This window comes from Rana temporaria, chromosome 5, assembly GCF_905171775.1.
Source record: "Rana temporaria chromosome 5, aRanTem1.1, whole genome shotgun sequence".
Taxonomy (NCBI): domain Eukaryota; kingdom Metazoa; phylum Chordata; class Amphibia; order Anura; family Ranidae; genus Rana; species Rana temporaria.
Genome location: NC_053493.1, coordinates 85,704,057 through 85,727,056, shown reverse-complemented (window position 1 = coordinate 85,727,056; position 23,000 = coordinate 85,704,057). Strand labels below are relative to the sequence as shown.

Below are 23,000 nucleotides of genomic sequence, written 5' to 3'. Positions count from 1 at the left end.
TGCGGTAAAACATGGTGTCACCCCCCCCCCCCCCTCTGTCTAGGCTGTCCAGCACCAAGCAGGCAGCGCACGGGGCGCACCCCAAACCAGCCCCTGTAAATGATAGTATAGGGCAGTATAGTGGCAGGTTAGGGTAGTATAGAGTGGTATAGTGGCAGGTTGGTGTAGTGGGGTGGTATAGGACAGGTTAAGGTGGTATAGGGCATGTTGGGGTGATATAGGGTAGTTTGGGGTGGTATAGGGCAAGTTAGGGTTGCATAGGGCAGGTTGGGGTGGTATAGGGCAAGTTAGGGTGGTACAGGGCAGGTTAGGGGGGTATAGTAGGGTGACCAGACATCCCCAGTTTCAGGGGACAGTCCCCTGATTGAGGACACTGTCCCCGGACCAAGTCTGTCCCTGGGTTTGTCCCCAGATTGGATTTAATAGGGGGCTTGGGCAAATTCAAAGACAGTCAGTGCAGAATAAAAGTAAAAAAATTAGAATTACACACCCCGCCAGTTTCGGGCGCATGCCCATTTAGCTTCGCTCTCATGTCCTTCTGCCTTGGCTCAAATCCTGGCCAGCCACCTGCCTATCTCCTTGCCTTCCCTGGCGGAGTGATCTTCCTCCACTCCCCATCCAGTAGTAGCCGGGGCCCTGAGAGTAAGACTTGAGAGGCTGTGAGGCGGGCGGTGTCGACGGGCAGAGAGTCTCTGATTGCCGCCATTACTAGTAAAGAAAAAATATGTCCCCGGATTTCATTTTAAAAATCTGGTCACCTTAGAGTATAGTGCAAGTTAGGGTGGCATAGGGCAAGTTGGGATGGCATGGGAAAGGTTGGGGTGGTACAGGGCAAGTTAGGGTGGCATTGGGCAGGTTGGGGTGGTATAGGGCAAGTTATGGTGGCATAGGGCAGATTGGGGTGGCACAGGGCAAGGTCGGGTGGCATGGGAAAGTTTGGGGTGGTACAGGGCAGGCTGTGGTGGCACAGGGCAGGCTGGGATTGCACAGGGCAGGCTGGGCATGTCAGCTAAAAAAAAACAAAAAAAAACGGGATGGTGTCACCCCTCTAGCAGGTGTCACCCGGTGCGGACCGCACCCCCCTAGCAACGCCTCTGATGATATTCATTGGAAATCATGGAGTACGACTTGTCATGGGACTTTGCAGTCCCAAGTCGCACAAGTGTGAAAGGGGCCTTATCCCAGTTTGTCTGCAATGGAAATACTCTGACGATGTATTATACCAATTGCATGCAGCGATGATAAAATACAAGCCCATTTCTGGATCTCTCTGCTGCCACTAACTTTGCCCTGGAAAGGTATTTTTATTGTAAATCCCCAGCCATTGTTTCCTGGTGCACGCCTTGTACACCTTCCTGAAGGAGAATAAACATTTCTCTTGTGATTGATCGCCCTAGGGCTGATACAAATGAATGTATCCCAGAGCGGGGGGGGCGTGGTCTGTTTACCGCTGGGTGAGTCAGAGGCTCCGGTATCCCAGGGAGACGGGACGCCGCTCGGTGTGCCTGGCAGCACAATAACACGGGACGCACGCCTCCTCTACAGCCAAGCCGCACTATTTGGGGACGTTACATGGGAGTGAGATAGGGAGCTGTCAGTAAACAGAGGAGGGATCACACACACACTGATAAGGGAACCTACAGAGGAAGCAACAGGAGTCATGTACACAGACAAGTAGAGGGAAGACGAGCCCCAGGCAGGAGGTAAAGCTGCACATTGGAGGCACATAGGAGGACAGGTGGGAATTGATTTCCTGGATGGAAACCTTTCATGGAGGTTTAAATGACAACCAATATGCATGACTTATTCATTGTATAATGACTGCTAGGAGGAAGAAGAACATAATACAGGCAGCTCTACAAATCACTGCATTGTTACTTTATAGGCGTGAAGGCATTTGCAATTGATATGTATATATATATATATATATATATATATATATATATACATATGTGTGTGTGTGTGTGTCTTATTTGTGTTTTACACTTTAATAGAGTTTACAGTTGTTATTGTATCTAATACACCTGAATGATTTATATGACTGACAGATTCTAGTTTTTTTTTTGTACTGTTGGTCATCAATGGGCTTGTAATCATCTGGAGATAGTGTGCAAGTAATTGGATCCGCCCTCCAAAGTCAGGGTAAGCCCCCACGTTCACACCGGAGCGACTTGTTAGAAATCGCACCCTATTGCCGGTGACTTGTCCTTAAGGTTCCCCTAACGTGAAAGTTCCTTCAAGGACTGCGCAGGCGCAAACTTGCCAACAGAAATCTCTGAATCTCGCCCGGCATCCAGGCTCATTCTTTAAAGCGGGAGTTCACCCATTTATTTATTTTTTTATCTTTTCCCCTTAGATGGATGCTCGTTTTGTCTAGGGGAATCGGCTAGTTGTTTTAAAATATGAGCCGTACTTACCGTTTTCGAGATGCATCTTCTCCGTCGTTTCCGGGTATGGGTCTTCGGGAGCGGGCGTTCCTTCTTGATTGACAGTCTTCCGAGAGGCTTCCGACGGTCGCATCCATCGCGTCACTATAAGCCGAAAGAAGCCGAACGTCGGTGCGGCTCTATACTGCGCCTGCGCACCGACGTTTGGCTTCTTTCAGAAAATCGTGACGCGATGGATGCAACCGTCGGAAGCCTCTTGGAAGACTGTCAATCAACATAGGAACGCCCAGTCCCGCAGCCCATACCCGGAAGCGACGGAGAAGATGCATCTCGTAAACGGTAAGTACGGCTCATATTTTAAAACATCTAGCCAATTCCCCTAGAGAAAACGAGCAGGAATCTAAGGGGTAAAAGTGTTATGTACGGGTAAACCCCCGCTTTAAGGTTCCCCTAACGTGAAAGTTCCTTCAAGGACTGCGCAGGCGCAAACTTGCCAACGGAAATCTCCGAACCTCGCCCGGCATCCAGGTTCATTCTTTAACATCCCCGTGGATTGGAGGATGTTAAAAAAAGAGCCAGGAGGCCGAGCGAGCAGAGCCGACTGACCACTTTCCTCGAAATCTACGTCGCCCTGGATGCCGGCCGAGGTTCGGAGATTTCCGTCGGCAAGTTTGCGCCTGCGCAGTCCTTAAAGGAACTTTCTTGTTAGCCGGAACCATATCGGCAGATCAGATTGCGCCTGCGCAGGAACTTTCACGTTAGCCGGAACTAGCTCGGCAGATCACCGGCAATCGCACTGTTCAAACTGGTGCGACGCTAACTTTGCACTGCACTACTTTTGGCGATTTTTCAGATGCGCCCTGAATAGACATCTGTGCATGAAGCCCATTTTGATCATAATAGTGTGGTGGACCTTTGACATCCCTATATGCTCTTTCATTGTCACCCACATTGGAATAAGGTTTTTTAAAAGGTGTCTTCCATTTATTTCTCTGAGTTTGGTGCCAATTGTTATCATTGCCACATTGTTCATGGTTTGATCTCGGTGTCCTGGGATAAGTTTCCCTATTTTTCCCATAACAAGTAGGTGCTTTAGGTTGTTGAATCCTCACTTCTTTCTCTGGCGTAGAATAGGTTGAAATAGGTGCAGGTTCTTCCAGCCTACTTTGCCATTTAAAAACTTGATCCGCCTTATAATCTGATGTGTCTCGTTGGTATTTCTTCATCTTTCTCTGTTGCACTTCTAAATCTTTGGCCATAAGGTCTTTTTTTAGTTGGTTATTAAAGCGGGAGTTCACCCGAAAAACATTTTTTAACATTAGATTGATGCTCATTTTGTCAAGGGGAATCGGGTAGTTTTTTTTAAAATCGAAGCTGTACTTACCGTTTTAGAGAGCGATCTTCTCCGCCGCTTCCGGGTATGGTCTTCGGGACTGGGCGTTCCTACATGATTGACAGGCTTCCGACGGTCGCATACATCCACGTCACGAGTAGCCGAAAGAAGCCGAACGTCGGTGCGGCTCTATACGGCGCCTGCGCACCGACGTTCGGCTACTTTCAGAAAATCGTGACGCGATGTATGCGACCGTCGGAAGCCTGTCAATCAAGTAGGAACGCCCAGTCCTGCGGCCCATACCCGGAAGCGGCGGAGAAGATGCATCTCTAAAACGGTAGGTACTGCTTCGATTGTAAAAAAAACACCCGATTCTCCTTGACATAACGAGCCTAAATCTAATGTTAAAAAAAAAAGGTTTTTGGGTGAACCTCCACTTTAAGGATGAGCTCCAGCGCGTTCGCATAGTACACGTGCAGAGCCCGCCAGGAAGTCTGCACGGCGCTGCGCTAATCACAGCCAGGGAGACATTTCCTGATCTCTGCAGCCGAGCATCGGGAAATGTCTCCCTGGCTGTGATTAGCACAGCGCCGTGCAGACTTCCTGGCGGGCTCTGCACGTGTACTATGCGAACACGCTGGAGCTCATCCTTATTGGTTAGCAAGTCTACTAAATTCTGTAGATTCCTTATGGGGTTCTAAATTTAGTTTTTAATTCCTCTATCTGTTAATATAATTAGCATTTTTGTTTGTTTCCTTTTAAGAAGGAATCTTAAACCCTCTAGACTTTGACGTGTGGCTTTGAAATTGTGCGATTTCAGATGAGGGCACGCGATTTCAAAGCTGCAGTCAATGTGAATGAGGGCTTAGGGGAGAAAAAAAAGAAAATGGGCAAACGTGGTATTTTTGATACAGAAAAGACATGCTTTGTCTTTTTTTTTTGCATGAAAGTTACTTATACCTACCTGTCCACACGATGCGCGCGTGCAGCTCATTGTACAAATTTGGCAATGTCAAAGCTGACTGAACTCGGGATTGACGCAATCTCAGCCCAGCCAATGAAAGCAGGCAGTGATCAAGACCCGAAAGCCGACCGCTGACCTCTTTGGGGAGCTCTGAGACACTGCTTTTCTGGACTGAAGGTGAGTAAAGTTCCGCTTTAAAAGAGAAGTTTGAGATGGGAAAAAAAAAAGCAAAAACATTTAGGCTTAATGTACACGGGACGTTTTGGAACCTTTCCTGAATGATTTAACTTGACAGATAGTTACCAACGCTTAAAAACATTTGTTTTGCAGCGTTTGCGTTTAGAAGCATATAAACGACCCTGTTTACACGTACTGATAAGATAACATAGATGATAGTTCAGGGGCAGCGTACATGAAGCCTAACTTACCTAGGTGGATGCAGCATTTTTCTGATTCTGCATCTATCCCCCGCTCCCTTTACACTGAGAACTGAGAGATCAAAGACTGCTGATCGCTCAGTTCAAGCTCTTCGGTGAGCAGAGACCCAGTGGCTGTCAGTCTCCAGCTCTCTGCTCTGCCCCTCGACTAACTGGAGTGCTGGGCTGTGGTGGGAGTGGGAGCTGCTGGCTCAGGCTCTCAAGGGGACAATAAAGTCGGGATCTCTCCAGAGCTTGGACCGGCTGATTGACACCAATGTGTGGGTGTCAGTGTCGTCTGAATATGGGTCACAGGAGTGCAGTGGGAAAGTTTCTGTGCAGAGTTTGCTGTGGTTTCCTTTCAGCAGTTGAGGTGCATATATTGCACCTAACTCAGACTAAAAAACACACAGGATCCTTTCTTAATTTGCACTGTAACCAGCCTGCATATATGTGAACTGGCTCCATTAAAAGCCGGTCTGGTTCACATGTTATGAGAACCAGATGCGGTTCAAAATGTATCCGATTCACATACATGTGAACTGATCCTTAATGTTAAAATTTAACTAAAGGCAAAACTTATTTTTTAGTTTTGGATAGAGTGGAGAGGCATTGGAACCCCTGTCAGGTATTTATTGCTGTCTGTATTACCGTTACTGAGATTCATCCTCTCAATTTGTTCTGTTTTCTGTTATTAGTAATTGGGTTGTCACAGAACAGTAAGGGTACTTGCCCACTCTACTGGTGTATAAACATCAGACATTTCTGGCAGCGGATGTTATGCTCACCTGGTATCGAAGCCCCCGCTGCGGTGCCAGACGCAGCATCGGCCGGCGACATGACGTCCCAGAGTTACTTCCGGGTATCGCGGCTCCAGGTCAATCACAGCGTCACTCCTGTGCGTGCGCGCGGGAGACGCCAGTCATGACATGGCACGCCATGACCTCCTTTGGAAAACGCCACGTTCGCCATTTCTAAAGTGCGTCTGCGCACACGTCTTTATTGTAAATATCTCCTAAACTAGGGTGACCAGACATCTCCGGTTTCCAGGGGCGGTCCCCGGATTGAGGACACTGTCCCCGGATCAAGTCTGTCCCTGGTTTTGTTCCTGGATTGGATTTGAACAGGGGCTGGGGCAATTTCAAAGACAGTCAGTGGACAATAAAAAAATAAAAAAAAATCTGAATTACACCCCCCCGCTCTTACTCGCTTAGGGCTGTGTATTTTTTTCCATTATCTGTGCCCCTTTCTGATGATCATGTACTGGTTGGTGCTGGTTCTTTAGTTTCGGGGGCATTCCCATCCAGCTCCGCTTGCATGTTCTTCTGCCTTGGCTCAATTGCCTGCCTGCTTATCTCCTTGCCCTCCTTGGCGGAGTAATCTTCCTCCGTTCCCCAGCCAGTAGTAGCCGGGGGCCCGAAGAGTAATGCCCTCTACACACGATCGGTCAATCCGATGAGAACGGTCTGATGGATTTTTCCATCAGTTAACCGATGAAGCTGACTGATGGTCAGTCGTGCCTACACACCATCAGTTAAAAAAACGATCGTGTGCGAACGCGGTGACGTAAGACACAACGACATGCTGAAAAAAACGAAGTTCAATGCTTCCAAGCATGCGTCGACTTGATTCTGAGCATGCGTGGATTTTTAACCAATGGACGTGCCTACAAACGATTGTTTTTTTTTCTATCGGTTAGGAATCCATCGGTTAATTTTAAAACAAGTTTCACATTTTTTACCCGATGGATAAATAACCGATGGGGCCCACACACGATCGGTTTGGTCTGATGAAAACGGTCCATCAGACCGTTCTCATCGGATTGACCGATCGTGTGTACGCGGCATAAGACTTGACAGACTGTGAGGCAGGCGGCGGCGGCGATGGGCAGAGAGTCGGTGATTAGAATGTGATTAATTTGATTTGGGGTAGTAGGCCTGTGTATGAGCACCTGTAGTTTGGATTGATAACGCTCCTGTACAACTGAGGTAGAACTTTGATGACCTGTTAAATTGATTGCAGGAATGTATATAAAAATATTGGTAGTTTACTTTGCAATGTTGTACCAACACATTTATTATGATTCATCGCCCTTATATTGCAGCTTATTTCATGACGTCAGGTTCTAGATTTCTATGGGTTAGCGTGCATGTTACAATCACCTTAGATTTACCATTTGTAATATGAAGACCTACCAATGCTATCTAATCAGATTGTATCCAAGCGGACAGGCTTTAGCACAGTACATTGTTGGTAGATCTAAAAGAGATTGTAACGCGAGATTGTAACGCGTCTGATGAGCTTTATGGACTAGGATGTCTTTATGTAAGGTTGGAGACACTGGTTGTGACATCTAACAAAAGTCTTGCATTTTGATTTTATACTGTAGCAGGTGTTTGCATTGTGACAAAGCGAGGCACTGCCACTGTGAAAATGTAGGAGAAAGCACAGGGTTCCCAAAAATACAGTTTGAGGGGCTCGCAGGGATCTTCAAACTACGGCCCTCCAGCTGTGGTGGAACTACACTTCCCATGAGGCATTGTAAAAAATCTGACATTCACAGACATGACTAGGCATGATGGGAATTGTAGTTCCTGAACAACTGGAGGGCCATAGTTTGAAGACCCTGCTCTAGAATATCGGTTCTGACCTGAAAAAGGTGGTTTTTCATCTTTCTCTGTATTTCGTAATTTTTGAATCAGGATTTGGAGCTCAGAGACTTCTTTTTTTGAATCAAAGAGCTTTTATTTGAGCAAAATAACAATGTACAGGGCATACAGATAGCATACGGGTACAGCACATGTCCGGTGGTTACAGGTAGAATACAGGTACAGGAGTGTCAGCGTTAGGTATTCTGAACATAGGCGATATGGAACTCAACAACATTTTAAACCCAGTTGCCCCGGAATGTAAATACGTTGCAGCAGAGTTGACTGTCAGACCACCTGCGCACCTCCCAGTCTCCCTCTCCCCTCCTATCTCTCCTGAGTGCAAGTTGCAGAGGAGTTTAACCACTTCCCCCAGATTTTTTCATACTTGGCCGGGCAGCCCCTATGTGAGTAGACCAGTTTCTTGTACGGCAGTACACTGTTGACCTCTGCCAGCCAGTGGGACAGTTCTGGGGGTTCCGGCCTTATCCACACCCGTGCTATGACCTTTCGGGCTATAAATAGCGTTTCATGTAGGAACACTGTAAGGGATTTATTTATGCCGACATCCGGGAAAATTCCCAGTAGGCATGGTTTGGGCTGCAGAGTGATAGGGGACCCCATTTTGTCATGAAGGAATTTTACCACCTGTTCCCAGTAGGCCTGGACCGTGGTGCACTGCCAAATTAAGTGGAAGAAGGTGCCCGTATCCCTAGTACACATCGGGCACTCAGCAGGGGAGTCCCTCTTGTACCTGGAGATCCTTAGAGGTGTAAGGTATGCTTTATTCACGATAAAGGTTTGCGTAAGGCGATCTGACAACTTCCGGGATACAAGTTTACAAGCGTCTAGAGCGTCGCTCCATTCGTCGTCTTCTAGTGGGCCCACCTCCCCCTCCCACCTGGACTTTAGGGCATAGGCAGATACCGTTGCACTCGGGAGTGTGATCATAGCGTGAAATTGAGTGATCAGTTTTTTGGGGTCTGGGCATTTAACTGCAGCCATGAGGGGATTGTCAGCTAGGGCCAAGTCATCTTGGGGGAATTGAGCCTGAAAGGCGTGGTCGGGCAGGTTAGAGCTCAGAGACTTCTAAGTGATTTAGTAATGAAGGCATTTCTGATCCTGTGTCTGGCTCTTGCCAGAAACTAGCAGGCTAAGTGTGCAGGTGTTTACAACCTTTATAATCTAGGACTTGAAACCAGTCAGGACTTCACCCGAGAGACGGGAGGTCTCTTCGTAGGGGTCAGGAGGACCCCAATTCTTCCCCAGGAGGCAGAGAGGCTGCACAGAGGGCAGCCTGGATGTGTATGTCTATACAGTGCAGGTTCAGTCAGCAACAGAGCAGCAAGGAGCTAGAAAAGAGTTTGTACAAGAGAGCACTGAGGTGCTGTGTTAGAGGGTATGGAGGACCAAGACAGAAGGCCTAAGCAGCGGTGCTGCTAGAGAGAGCCAGGAGGCCGAACATCATTTATGTTCATGTTGATGATGGAAACCCTTCCCTGGGAAACTGATTTTCTGTGTGAACTTTTTCTGTTTTATTAATAAAAGTGGGCCAGCAAGCCCTTAAACAACACTTCTGGAGTGGACTGAACTTGCTGGGAAGCACTGCCACTGAGCAAAAAACACCAAAACATCATAGCATGTTTAGCATGTTTAGCATGTTTAGGCCCAGTTCCTGACATTTTATTTTGTACTAAGCCCCAAACTGTGCAGGGTGGGTAGCAGGGACGTGCAGTCAGGTAAGTGGCTGGTGAGGCACTGGCTATTATCAGAGCCAGATACACACACACACACACACACACAGGTTACATACACCAGGATTGTTGGACCGAGAGCAAGAATTCTAGCACTAGACCTCCTCTGTAATTCTAAACATGTAACCTGTAAAAAAAAATTTAAAGCGTCATATATGGAGATTTATAAGTACTGGTTTGGCGCCATTCCACAAGTGTGTGCAATTTTAAAGTGTGACATGTTAGGTATCTACTTACTCGGCTTGACACAATCCTTCACATTGTACCAAAAAATCGGGCTAACATTAGTGTTTTTTATTTTTTTATTAATGAAACAGTTTTTTTTTCAAAAAAAGATGTGTTTAAAAAAATTGCTGTGCAAATTCCATGTGACATATAAAAGACCACCATTTTATTCCCTAGCGCAGGGGTATGCAATTAGCGGACCTCCAGCTGTTGCAGAACTTCAAGTCCCATGAGGCATAGCAAGACTCTGACAGCCACAAGCATGACACCCAGAGGCAAAGCATGATGGGACTTGTAGTTTTGCAACAGCTGGAGGTCCGCTAATTGCATATCCCTGCCCTAGGGTGTCTGCTAAAACAATATATATAATGTTTGGGGGTTCTGAGTAATTTCTAGCAAAAAAAAAAATATTTTTAGGAGAGAAGTGTCAGAATTGGCCTGGGTAGCAAGGGGTTAATTACCATAAGTATGTAATATACAAATAATTATTATATATTGTTTTTAAGGTAATTTACTATATTTTCAAAATCTGTACTCAAGCAGGTTGAGTCCAAATCTAATGCCGCGTACAGACGGTCATTTTTTGTGATCAAATAAAATGACATTTTTAAAAATGTCATTTAAAATGATCGTGTGTGGGGAAAATGTCGTTTTATGTCTTCAGAAAAACGACAAAAAAAAAATTCGAACATGCTCGAATTTTTTGTGTCGTTTTTCAAAATGTCATTTTTTGTGTCAATGAAAATGATAGTGTGTGTGCAAAACGACGTTTTTAAACCCGCACATGCCCAGAAGCAAGTTTTGAGACGGGAGGTAAAACTACCATTCATAATGGAGTAAGCACATTCATCACGCTGTAACAGACAAAAAAGCACGAATCATCTTTTACTAACAAGTAACCAGCTAAAAGCAGCCTCAAGGCGAATAGAACTTCCCCTTTAGAGTGCCGTCACTTTGTTCATCATTTTTCAAAATGATGGTGTGTATGCTACATCGTTTTTGAAAATGAAGTTTCAAAAATGTTGTTTTTTTTCATCACTTCAAACGTTATTTTTTTTTCATCACAAAAAATGACCGTCTGTATGCGGCATAAGGCTCTATGTACACGGGACCTTGTACAACTGCTCCTAAATTATTAAACTTACAGATAGTAACCCATGTACACAGGACGCTTGTACAACTGCTCCTAAATGATTAAATTTACAGATGGTAACCCATGTTTTAAAACGTCTGTTTTGCCGCGTTTAGCTGCGTTTTGCCGAGTTTGCGTTTAGAAGCATTTCAATAAAAAAAAGGTTTTATTATTTATTTAAAAAACAAAAAACGCCTATAAACGAAACGCTGCTAAACGCGGGTTACCGCGTTTAGTGCCTGAAATGTGGAAATCTTCTGCGTCTGAACCCATTTCTTTTGCTTTCAAAGAAATGCTGTTAAACACAACTGCCTAAAAACGGCAATAAACGAGACTGTGTACATGGTCACATAGGATAACATTGAATGAGTTCAGCGGCAGTTGAAAAAAGCGTCCAACTGCCTCGTATGTTTAGCAGCGTCCTGTGTACATGGGGCCTAAGACCTTGTGCATACAGTATTTTATTGTCAGCTGCAGCAAGAATCCTGTGGTTGTGGAAAGTTGCATTTGCCCAAGCTGTACAAAGCAATGACTGGCTGATTGGAGCCACAGCTATCTGTTGATGTTCAGATGGAATCGCACATGGAGTGATTACCTGCAGTTAGGGACAAAAGATCAGCATCCATCGGTAATCGGCTATCCCTGCTTCTGCCGCTGTCAACTTTTGTACAGGCTGAACGCAACTATCCACAAACATCTGTGAATCCAGCCACAGTAATCTGCTGGCAATAAAAAAAAAAGTGTACATGAGGCCTTATCTGTAACTGTTTTTTCTTCATAGGTAACCATTAAGTTTTACTGAGTAAAGAATGGATATCATTGAAGAGGAACCCCCTGTGCCACCTTTCTGGGAGGATGAGAGAGTGGGCTATATCGGAGGATGGCTCCAACGGATGATGAAGCTCATAGAGGACCGTTGGATACAATTTGTGGAGGACGAAAAAAATGAAAAAATACTGAGGGACTTTTTCGATCGGGGAGATCAAATTTTTTTGATTTTTTCTGCAGCACCTAAAGGAGGGTTGACGGTGACACATGAGGTACTGCACATTTTACGACTTACTCTAAATAATGAATAAGAACTACAGTTGGTCTTGTTGACGTGGTTGATAAGTTCAAACGCTTGATAGGTCAGAGCCAGAATTGTTTGTCTGCAGATTCCCAATCCAAAGCATGAACATGTATCCTGGGCCAAGACAATAAAATCCTAACAGAAGCACTAATCTTCCTGATAGAAGCACTAACCCTTCTCCACTCTACTTCTAGAAAGGTATTTGTATTGCTGTTGGAGATCTTTTCCCAGTAACACAGAGCAATCTCACAAACATGAACACAGACCACAATAAAAATTCAACAAAATTCCTAATTCTTAGCTGCTCTGTCCATAAGTAAAAATCGAAGTAAAAATGTAAATGTTGACTGGAGTTGGACTTTAGGTGAACATACTCTTCTTATTCTGGCAAAGGCAACAGTTTCACTTTAGTTTGCTGTAAAGAATGTTACAAAAAACTGTTATGCCCTGTACACACGATCGGTTCAACCAATTAAAACGGTCTGATGGATTTTTTCATCAGATATCCGATGAAGCTGACTTTCATCAGTCTTGCCTACACACCATCAGTTAAAAAAACGATCGTGTCAGAACGCGGTGACGTAAAACACAACGACGTGCTGAGAAAAATTAAGTTCAATGCTTCCGAGCATGCGTCAACTTCAGTATTCGACAAATTCCGGGTGCCAGGTCGCCGTTGCGCCTAGAATTATCGACCTGGTGCCCATGGCAGCAGAGCTGGGGTATCCTGTGAGCGTCGCCGCACATCCCCGCGATCGCGTTGTGCCGCTAATTGAGGCTGCGGCTTTGCCACTGTGCCATGCTATCAAACGCAGCCACTGTGCCATGCTATCAAACGCAGCCACTGTGCCATGCCATCAAACGCAGCCACTGTGCCATCAATTGTCGCCACTGTGCCATGCCATCAAATGCAGCCACTGTGCCATCAATTGTCACCACTGTGCCATCAATTTTGTTGTTAAAAAAAATAAAAACCTGGCTCCTAACTTTTTTAGCTGGCTCCTAGATTCCAAGCAAATTTGTCAAGCCCTGGTCGACTTGATTCTGAGCATGCGTTGATTTTAAACCGATGGATTTCCCCACAGACGATCGTTTTTTTCTATCGGTTTTTTAACCATCAGATAATTTTAAAACAGGTTCTAAGTTTTTTCACCGATGGGAAAAAAACTGATGGGGCCCACACATGATCGGTTCGTCTGATGAAAACAGTCTATCAGACCGTTTTTATCAGACGAACCGACCGTGTGTACGCGGCATAAGGAAAAAAGTTATTAAAGTGTAAGTTCGCCTTACACCCATCTGCATTTATATCTGTGGGGGATTAGCTGTCACTGCCCAAGCAGCCAGTGCAGCGGTCTGGGGATTTGAAAGCCCCCAATCTTTTTCCCCATCCTTTTTTTTTTTTTTTTTTTAGAGCTTCTGGGACAGATTAGAGCAATTCCAATTGTTCAAAGTGGTCACCTGCCAGCACATGACCAATCAGAATAGTTCTCATCTGTCCCAGAAGCCTTTAGAAAAGTAGGAGAAGAAGAGTGTGGCTTTCAAATCCCCATAGTTACAGTGCCTTGAAAAACTATTTATACCCCTTGAAATTTTCCACACTTTGTCATGTTACAACCAAAAACCATAAATGTATTTTTATTGGGATTTTATGTGATGGACCAACACAAAGTGGCACATAATTGTGAAGTGGAAAGAAAATGATAAATGGTTTTCAAGATTACTTACAAATAAATATCTAAAAAGTGTGGCGTGCATTTGTATTCAGCCCCCTTTAATCTGATACCCCTAACTAAAATCTAGTGGAATCAATTTCCTTCATAAGTCACCTGATTAGTAAATGGAGTCCACCTGTGTGTAATTTAATCTCAGGATACTCCATTTACATGACTGTACAATGTATGTGGCATTTCTCTTTTGTGTTTGTTGTACTGTTTTTTAAAAACATTCAATAAAATGTATATGCATATTAATCTCAGTATAAATACAGCTGTTCTGTGAAGCCCTCTGAGGTTTGTTAGTGTCTTAGTGAACACACGGCATCATGAAGGCAAAGAAACACACTAGACGGGTCAGGGATAAAGTTGTGGAGATGTTTAAAGCAGGGTTAGGTTATAAAAAACTATCCCAAGCTTTGAGCATCTCACAGAGCACTGTTCAATCCATCATCCGAAAATGGAAAGAGTATGGCACAACTGCAAACCTACAAAGACATGGCCATCCACCTAAACTGATAGACTGGGCAAGGAGAGCATTATTCAGAGAAGCAGCCAAGAGGCCCATGATAACTCTGGAGGAGCTGCAGAGATCCACAGCTCAGGTGGGAGAATCTGTCCACAGGACAACTATTAGTTGTGCACTCCACAAATCTGACCTTTATGGAAGAGTGGCAAAAACAAAGCCATTGTTTAAAGAAAGCCAAAAGAAATCTTGTTTGCAGTTTGCGAGAAGCCATGTGGGGTACACAACAAACATGTGGAAGAAGGTGCTCTGGCCAGATGAGACCAAAATTTAACTTTTTGGCCTAAAAACTATGTGTGCCAGAAAACTAACACTGCACATCACCCTGAACACACCATCCCCACCGTGAAACATGGTTGTTGCAGCATCATGTTATGGGGATGCTTTTCTTCAGCAGGGGCAGGTTAGCTGGTCAGAGTTGATGGGAAGATGGATGGAGCCAAATACAGGGCAATCTTAGATGAACACCTGTTAGAGTCTACAAAAGACTTGAGACTGGGGCAGAGGTTCACCTTCCAGCAGGACAATGACCCTAAACGTACAGCCAGAGCTACAATAGAGTGGTTTAGATTAAAGCATAATCATGTGTTAGAATGGCCTAGTCAAACTCCAGACCTAAATCCAATTGAGAATCTGGGGCAAGCCTTGAAAATTGCTGTTCACAGACGCTCTCCATCCAATCTGACAGAGCTTGAGCTATTTTGCAAAGAAGAATTGGCAAACATTTCGCTCTCTAGATGTGCAAAGCTGGTAGAGACATACCCAAAAAGACTTGTGGCTGTAATTGCAGCGAAATGTGGTTCTACAAAGCATTGACTCAGGGGGGCTGAATACAAATGCACGCCACACTTTTCACATATATATATATATATATATATATATATATATATATATATATATATATATATATATATATATATATATATATATTAAAAAAAAAAAAAGATTGAAAACCATTTATAATTTCCCTTTTACTTCACAATTATGTGGTCTATCACATAATATACATTTACAGATGATCCCCTAAGTGCCAGCTAGTGCTGCAAATCCGTGTCCACCAGTGCCATATATCATTGTCCTCCAGTGCTGCAAATCCGTGCCCACCAGTGCCACCTAGCAGTGCTGCCAATAAGTGCCACCCCTCCATGCCACCTATCATGCAGCCTCATCAATGCCTCCTGATCAGTGCCACGTATCGGTGCCCATCAGTGCCATTTCCTCAGGGCCCATCGGTGTTTGGATCTATTTCAGGAGACATAGAAGGCTTCTACTTCAAAACTGGACAGCATCCCCTGAAGAAGCCAGACACGTGGGCGAAACATGTATGGAGGTCCATCCTACAGTGCTGTCTTGATAACATTGTGTTACACTGTGCTTGCCAATTGTTAGATAAAAAAAAAAAATTATTTTGTTCTTCAAAATAAAAAATAAATAATCTTTTAAATATTATATTTTATATTATTGCAACTTACTCTGCACCTAGAAAGTCCCCAATACTCCCCCAGTTCATACTTTTAGGATAAATACTGCATGAGTAAATGAATTCGGAGTTAAAAAAGCATAGATGGCAATGATGATAAGAGAGATTTTTTGAATATAATCAGAGACGGATTTAAATGGCTGTGCTGGCTACTGCGTGGCTAGGGAGGTTATGGTGCCTGGCAGTGGGCCTAGTCTGCATTGGCCTGGGCAGATGCATCTCGTAAACGGTAAGTACGGATCATATTTTAAAACAACTAGCCGATTCCCCTAGACAAAACGAGCATCCATCTAAGGGGAAAATGTGTTCTCTATGGGTGAACCTCCGCTTTAAAGGGGTTGTAAAGGTACAATTTTTTTCCCTAAATAGCTTCCTTTACCTTAGTGCAGTCCTCCTTCACTTACCTCATCCTTCGATTTTGCTTTTAAATGTCCATTTTCTTCTGAAAAAATCCTCACTTCCTGTTCTTCTGTCTAACTCCACACAGTAATGCAAGGCTTTCTCCCTGGTGTGGAGTGTCGTGCTCGCCCCCTCCCTTGGACTACAGGAGAGTCAGGATGCTCTCTCTACGTTGCAGATAGAGAAAGGAGCTATGTGTTAATGGGCATCCTGACTCTCCTGTAGTCCAAGGGAGGGGGCGAGCAGGACACTCCACACCAGGGAGAAAGCCTTGCATTACTGTGTGTAGTTACAGACAGAAGAACAGGAAGTGAGGATTTCTCAGAAGAAATACGGACATTTAAAAGCAAAATCGAAGGATGAGGTAAGAGAAGGAGGACTGCACTAAGGTAAAGGAAGCTATTTAGGGGGAAAAAATTGTACCTTTACCACCCCTTTAAATACTTTTATTTATTGATTTTGTGTTTTATACTAATTGTTTAGGTATTATATTCGGGTAGTTCCACAGATTGCAGTTTTGACCTTTGGTATCTAGTAGCCAGTTGTTAGAATACTGAATTGAAGGGTAGACTGGAGCGCTGGTAGAAAAGTGGGAAATGATAGAGGAGAAGATAAAAGATAAAAAGAAGATTTGTTAAGCGTCCTGGTAATTGTGAGGGAGGGACAACGCAGGAACAACTTTTCCAATGTTTTTCAAGCTTACAGGCAAGATAAAGGATCAAGGAAAATCTTTATTCCTAGGACTGCCGTAAGAAATGGAAAGCCGTTTAATGACTTCTCTCACATCCTGCAGAGATATTGTGACTATACTACCAACTTTATTTCAACTTATTTTCTCAATATTACAGCTTATTCTAAATCAAAGAGGCAAGACATTTTATATCATGAAGAAGATTCCAACAACTATTGGAACAGAGAACTATGCAGACGTCCTCGTACGTGGGGAGTTACCGGGTGTATCTTTCATCCAGACATCAACACTTCTGGAAGAGGTATGATATGGAGTAGGTTTTCAAGGCTTGTTTTTTGTTAATGGCAAGGCATTGGTTAATAAAACCGGGCATTCTACAAGTAACCTTGGGCTAGATTCAGGTAGCTGCGCCCATTATTACGGCGGCGCAGTGTATCGTATTTACGCTGCGCCGCCGTAAGTTAGAGAGGCAAGTGCTGTATTCACAAAGCACTTGCCTCCTAACTTACGGCGGCGTAGCGTAAATGGGGCTGGCGTAAGCGCGCCTAATTCAAATGATGATGAGGGGGGGCGTGTTTTATTTAAATTAATGGTGACCCCGCGTATTTTACGTTTTTTACGAACGGCGCAACGGTTCGTGAAAGAATCCCAGTGCGCATGCTCGAAATTCCACCGCAAATCGTCAATGCTTTAGACGTGAACGTAAATTACGTCCAGCCCTATTCGCGAACGACTTACGCAAACGACGTAAAAAATTCAAATTTCGAAGCGGGAACGACATCCATACTTAACATTGGCTGCGCCTCCTAATAGCAGGAGTAACCTTGCACCGAAAAATCCTAACGTAAACAAATTGCGCCGGGCGTACGTACGTTTGTGAATCGGCGTATCTAGGTCATTTGCATATTCTACGCCAAAAACAACGGAAGCGCCCCTAGCGGCCAGCGTAAAATTGCACACAATTATACGCCGCCGTATTCAAGTTACGTCGGCGGAGGAAGCCTATTTTTTGAACGTATCTGCCTTTGAGAATCGGTGTAAAGATACAACGGCGCAGATTTGAAATTACGGCGGCGTATCTGGAGATACGCCGCCGTAACTTCTACCTGAATCTAGCCCCTTGTATACAAAGGTGTTCCTAGAGTTGTGAATGTGAAGAATACACAATGAATGAGAGAGCCAGGAACTCTAAAATGTCTTCTGAATTCTTTATTGATACATGACTACAAATAAAAGCAAAATGGCTAACGCATTTCAGCAGTAAGCCTTGATCATATGTATAGCCAAACCCTTTTTTTTGGATAGAGTATGAAACGGTTAAAATTCCCATCATTTAATTTTTTTGCTGTCTGTGTGGGAAATCCTCTTGTAGACAACCAAAACAGGTCTCACTATTGAAAGATTTACCTCCACCTGTTGTTCTAGTGACAACTGTAAAATGTTTCATTTAGACCCCTTTCACATTGAAGCGTTTTTACAGCGTTTTAGCGTTAAAAATAGCGCTATTAAAACGCTCATAAAACGCTCCCCATGCATCTCAATGGACCCTTTCACACTAAGTCCTGCAAGCAGCATCTTTGGAGCAGCTTTTGGGCACTGAAAAAAAAGGCTCCAAAAACGCCCCTCTCCATTGAAATGAATTGAAAACGCTGTAAAAACGCCTTGCCCTTTCACACTGAGGCGTTGCACTGGCGTGGTGTTGATAAAAATCCTGCAAGCAGCATCTTTGGAGCAGCTTTTGGGCGCTGAAAAAAACGCTCCAAAAACGCCCCTTTCCATTGAAATGAATTAAAAGCGCTGTAAAAACGCCTTACCCTTTCACACTGAGGCACTGCAAAAACGCCCTAAAACGTTAGGGTCTTAGCGGTGCTTTACCAGCACATTGGGATTGCAGATGAGGCTTCGCTCGAATAAGGCTGGTTTCACACTGAGGCGTGCAGCCGCGGTGACGGTATAGCTATACCGTTGTATTTACCGCAATATTCAGGCGCTAGCGGTGAGGTTTTAACCCCCGCTAGCGGCCGGAAAAGGGTTAATACCGCCCATGTTGCGGGCGGTATTACCGCGCTTTCCCATTGATTTCAATGGGAAGGAGCGGTGAACATGCCGCTCCTATACCGCGGTAAAGATGCGGCTAGCAGGACTTTTGGTGCGCTCCTGCTAGCGCACCGCTTCAATGTGAAAGCCTTCGGGCTTTCACATTGAACACTACAGGGCATGATTTTTCATGCGGTATAGCAGCGCTATTTTTAGCGCTGTACCGCATGAAAAACGCCCCAGTGTGCAAGGGGCCTAACGCTCGAAAAACGCCCCAGTGTGAAAGAGGCCTAACCATTACTTTTTGCTTCAGTGAAATACGCCAGCTGGAGGTTGCAGCAATAAAACTACCCGTACACCTGTGGGCTTTAATGATTAGAGGTCAGTACTGGCCTCTAAGGTATTTCACCTAAATAGTAAGGTATATTTCTATATATGTATCTAACTGCTAGTTTGGGCTTGAAAGCAGACCTATACAATCTCGGTGGTACAGTGGCTTACTTAGCACTTATACCTTGCAGTACTGGGGTCCTTTGTTCGACTCTCGAGCAGAACATAAGTTCATTTGCTCCTGTCCAATTTGGCCGTAGTATGTATATGTGTTATCACATTCTAAAAGCCAGTCCTAAGCTGAGCGATTGGAAAAGGCTGAGGGAACACCTGGCAACCTACTTGAAAAGGGCTTAAGGGCTCTTTCACACGTCCGCTCCGCCTGTCCGTTCATTACAAGTCCGTTGACGGACTTGTAATGAATTCCTATGAGAACGCGTCCGTTAGCGGATGGAGCATCCGCTAGCGTCCGCGTCCGTCGGCATCTGGTTTTCGGACGAAAGAAAACACTATTTTTCTTCCGTCCGGCGGAACGGAACTGGGATTCCCCATAGGGCAGAGCGGAGCTGAGACAGGGCGGTCACCGCACAGTGTGCGGGGACCGCCCTATCCGCCGAGAGCTCAGCGGGGATCCCCGCTGAGCCGACGGAGCGGACACAAAAACTGAAAGGACGTGTGAAAGAGCCCTTAAGCATATTACATATGATGGAAAAGGGAAGTAGAGTTGATACTACTGTGGCAACTAGACTGGGTGCCTGCCAAGGTCCGCAACCTGGAAAATCCATGCAACAAAGAGAAAAATTTGATCATTGATTAAGCACTTTGTGTGAAACGCATCTGCTGAACAGTGTGGATTCCTCGTGTGTCATGTTTTTTAAACCTTTTTTCTTCATATTAAATATGATGCCCAGAGACCTAGCCCATAGAATTGCAGAGAGTCAGATACGGTTATGGAAATACACATACATAAAATCTAATGTTTGGTTGTCTAGTCTAAATTGGCCCTAGTATGTGTGTACAACTTAGTTATTTACACGTTATCACATTCTACATGCCAATCCCAAACTGAGCTAATAGAGAAGTTTGAGGAAACGCCTAGCAACCTGCCTCGCAAAATAAATTTCTATGGAAAAAGACCTTCAAGCATGTTAAACATGGTATCCAGACGCCTAGAGAGCCAGCCCAAACAATCACTGAGATTCAGATGCAACTGTATGGAGATGTACTACTATACATACAATGCGCTGGTTTGGCTGCCAAATACGTTGGCTACTCTTTGGATTGTCCCCCTGACCTTTATTGAAATAAAATTGTATCTGCACCTCTTAGTGCTGTGGTGCTACAATTTAAATTGTGTTACATTCAGACCTCCCAGGCAGTATTAGACTGACCCACTGGTAGTGACTCTCTAACCAAAGCAATTGCCATCCAAATGTAGGGTGGTGAGGCCCAGTGGCAGACTGCCTGTTTTCTATGTTATTGTCAATAGCTCCCTGTATGGTGAAGCTATATTGTAGAGCTGGGCGATTTTGGCCCCCCAAAAAAACTGCGATCTAAAAAAACAACTTGATTCACGATTCGAATCGGCCTTTTTTTTTCTCTGATGGGCACTGCGCCGGTCCTAAGGAGCTGCGGGCAGGAGTTTTTAGGCGAGGCCACGGCTTCGGCGTAGTCCGCCGCGATCCTGTGAAAAGGCCGTGGACTAGGCCGAAGCCGCGGCCTCGCCTAAAAAATCCTACCCGCAGCTCGCCGCCTCGTGGCCTTTTCCCAGGATCGCGGCGAGCTGTGTGCAGGATTTTTTAGGCGAGGCCGCAGCTTTGGCCTAGTCCGCGGAGCGCTCGTCCTATGGAAAAAAAATCGATTTGGTCAAAATCTGAATCGATTTGACCTCCCAACTCGATTCAAATCGATTTTTTCCCCAGCCCTACTATATTGCCAATGCTCGGTAACTAAATTAGAATGATGTGAATTATTTAGAGACATTTTCTGTTGGTTTTATGTGATTCAAGCTGTATACCTATTTTGAAATTTGCAAGCGTCTATATCTTCAATGGTTTATATCTATTGTTAATTTTTAGAGAACACGGTTCTTTTTTTCATTCCGTTTCCTTTTGGCGTCACTCCACAACTTCATATTATGCTTCTTGCACACCAGCAAACATTTAATCTTTAATTGAAGGTTTATAGTTTCACAGTAATGAAAACGGGTCTAATGTGAAACTAAGGCATTAACAGTGTTCATTTTTTATTTTATGTTAAATTCCTCAGCTATCATTTTATTAATTATCATCTTAGTATATCTATGATGTAAACATTGGATTTGTTATCTGTAATTTTAATTTAATCAGTGAGACACTTGCATTGAAGTGGGTTATGTCTGTGCCTATGTCCAATATTATTAGAAGGGATATTTTATTACCAGCTATTAGTGTCGCAATAGTCTAGCGTTGACGCTCATCTGTTACTAAGACAGCCTAATAAACAAGTGTGTGGAAATCCTAGTTGTGAATGGTACACACAACAATCCTCTCCAGGAACACATCTCCCCATGGTTATTACTCAAAGTTTCATAATGGATGCTGAGCCCAGAGCAAATATTTGCTCATCTGATTGTTTCATACAGGCATATCTTTATAAGTTAAATGAAAAATTGCTTTGACCATATCTGCAGCAGCCTTTCTGAAATTGATATTCTAGATATAGTCTGAGTTACAGAACAAGTCAAGGGCTCAAACGGGGGAAATATACTATATATTTTTTATTTTTTTTATGGAAGTATAAGAAGCAACTCAAAACAACAAATAAACTGGGTGGTGAACCTGGGGCCAAACTATGCACAGTAAATTATTACGATATCCCAAACATCTGAAAAAGCACATTAACCACTTAAGCCTCGGACCATTATGCAGCTAAGGGACCTGGCCCCTTTTTGTGATTCGGCAGTGCGTCGTTTTAACTGACAATTGCGTGGCTCCCAAACAAAATTGCTGTCCTTTTTTTCCCCACAAATGGAGCTTTCTTTTGGTGGTATTTGATCACCTCTGCGGGTTTTATTTTTTGCGCTATTAACAAAAATAGAGCGACAATTTGGAAAAAGAAATGCAATATTTTTTACTTTTTGCTATAATAAATATCCCCCAAAAATATATATAAAATTTTTTTTTTCCCTCAGTTTAGGCCGATACGTATTCTTCTACATATTTTTGGTAAAAAAAATCGCCATAAGCGTTTATTGATTGGTTTCCTCAAAATTTATAGCGTCTGCCAAATAGGGGATAGTTTTATTGCATTTTTATTAATAATTTTTTTTTTCTAGTAATGGCGGCGATCAGCAATTTTTTAATCGTGCCTGCGACATTATGGCGGACACATTGGACACTTTGACACTATTTTGGGATCATTGTCATTTTTACAGCGAACAGTGCTATTAAAATGCACTGGTTACTGTAAAAATGACACTGGCAGTGAAGGGGTTAACCAGGAGGGGGCGCTGTAGGGGTTAAGTGTGCCCTAAGGGAGTGTTCTTACTGTGGGGGGGGGGGGGGGCGTGGCTGTGGGTGTGACATCACTGATCGTCGTTCCCTAACACAGGGAACAGACGATCAGTGACACTAGGAAGCACGGGGAGAGGTTTGTTCACACTTACCTCTCCCCGCTCCTCCTCTCTGTGATCCGATCGAGGGACACCGGCGGACGATCGGGTCTGCTGTTCCGGTGGGGACGGTTACAGAAAAGAGGATCCGATGGCTGGGATCTTAAAGGGGATGTACATGTACGCCCTTGTGCCCAGCCGGCGGTCCTCAAGCGGTTAAAACAAGCCATAATTCACCTATGTAGTTATAAGCACTGTAGAGAAATAGATTTTTAAATTTCACAGAAAAACAGAGATAC

The 23,000-nt window shown here is 44.2% G+C and overlaps 1 protein-coding gene across 1 annotated transcript in view; it reads left to right on the top strand.

Annotated features, from left to right (window-relative positions):
* The first annotated feature begins 1,540 nt into the window (after window positions 1-1,540).
* DNAH11 (dynein axonemal heavy chain 11) overlaps window positions 1,541-23,000 on the top strand; it is a 376,413-nt gene continuing 354,953 nt past the window's right edge. Inside the window, exons 1-3 of the mRNA XM_040352802.1 lie at window positions 1,541-1,738; window positions 11,641-11,899; window positions 16,900-17,043. Of these exons, the coding sequence (XP_040208736.1) occupies window positions 11,669-11,899; window positions 16,900-17,043 (375 nt within the window). The 5' untranslated portion in view covers window positions 1,541-1,738; window positions 11,641-11,668. The remainder of the gene's footprint in view (window positions 1,739-11,640; window positions 11,900-16,899; window positions 17,044-23,000) is intronic.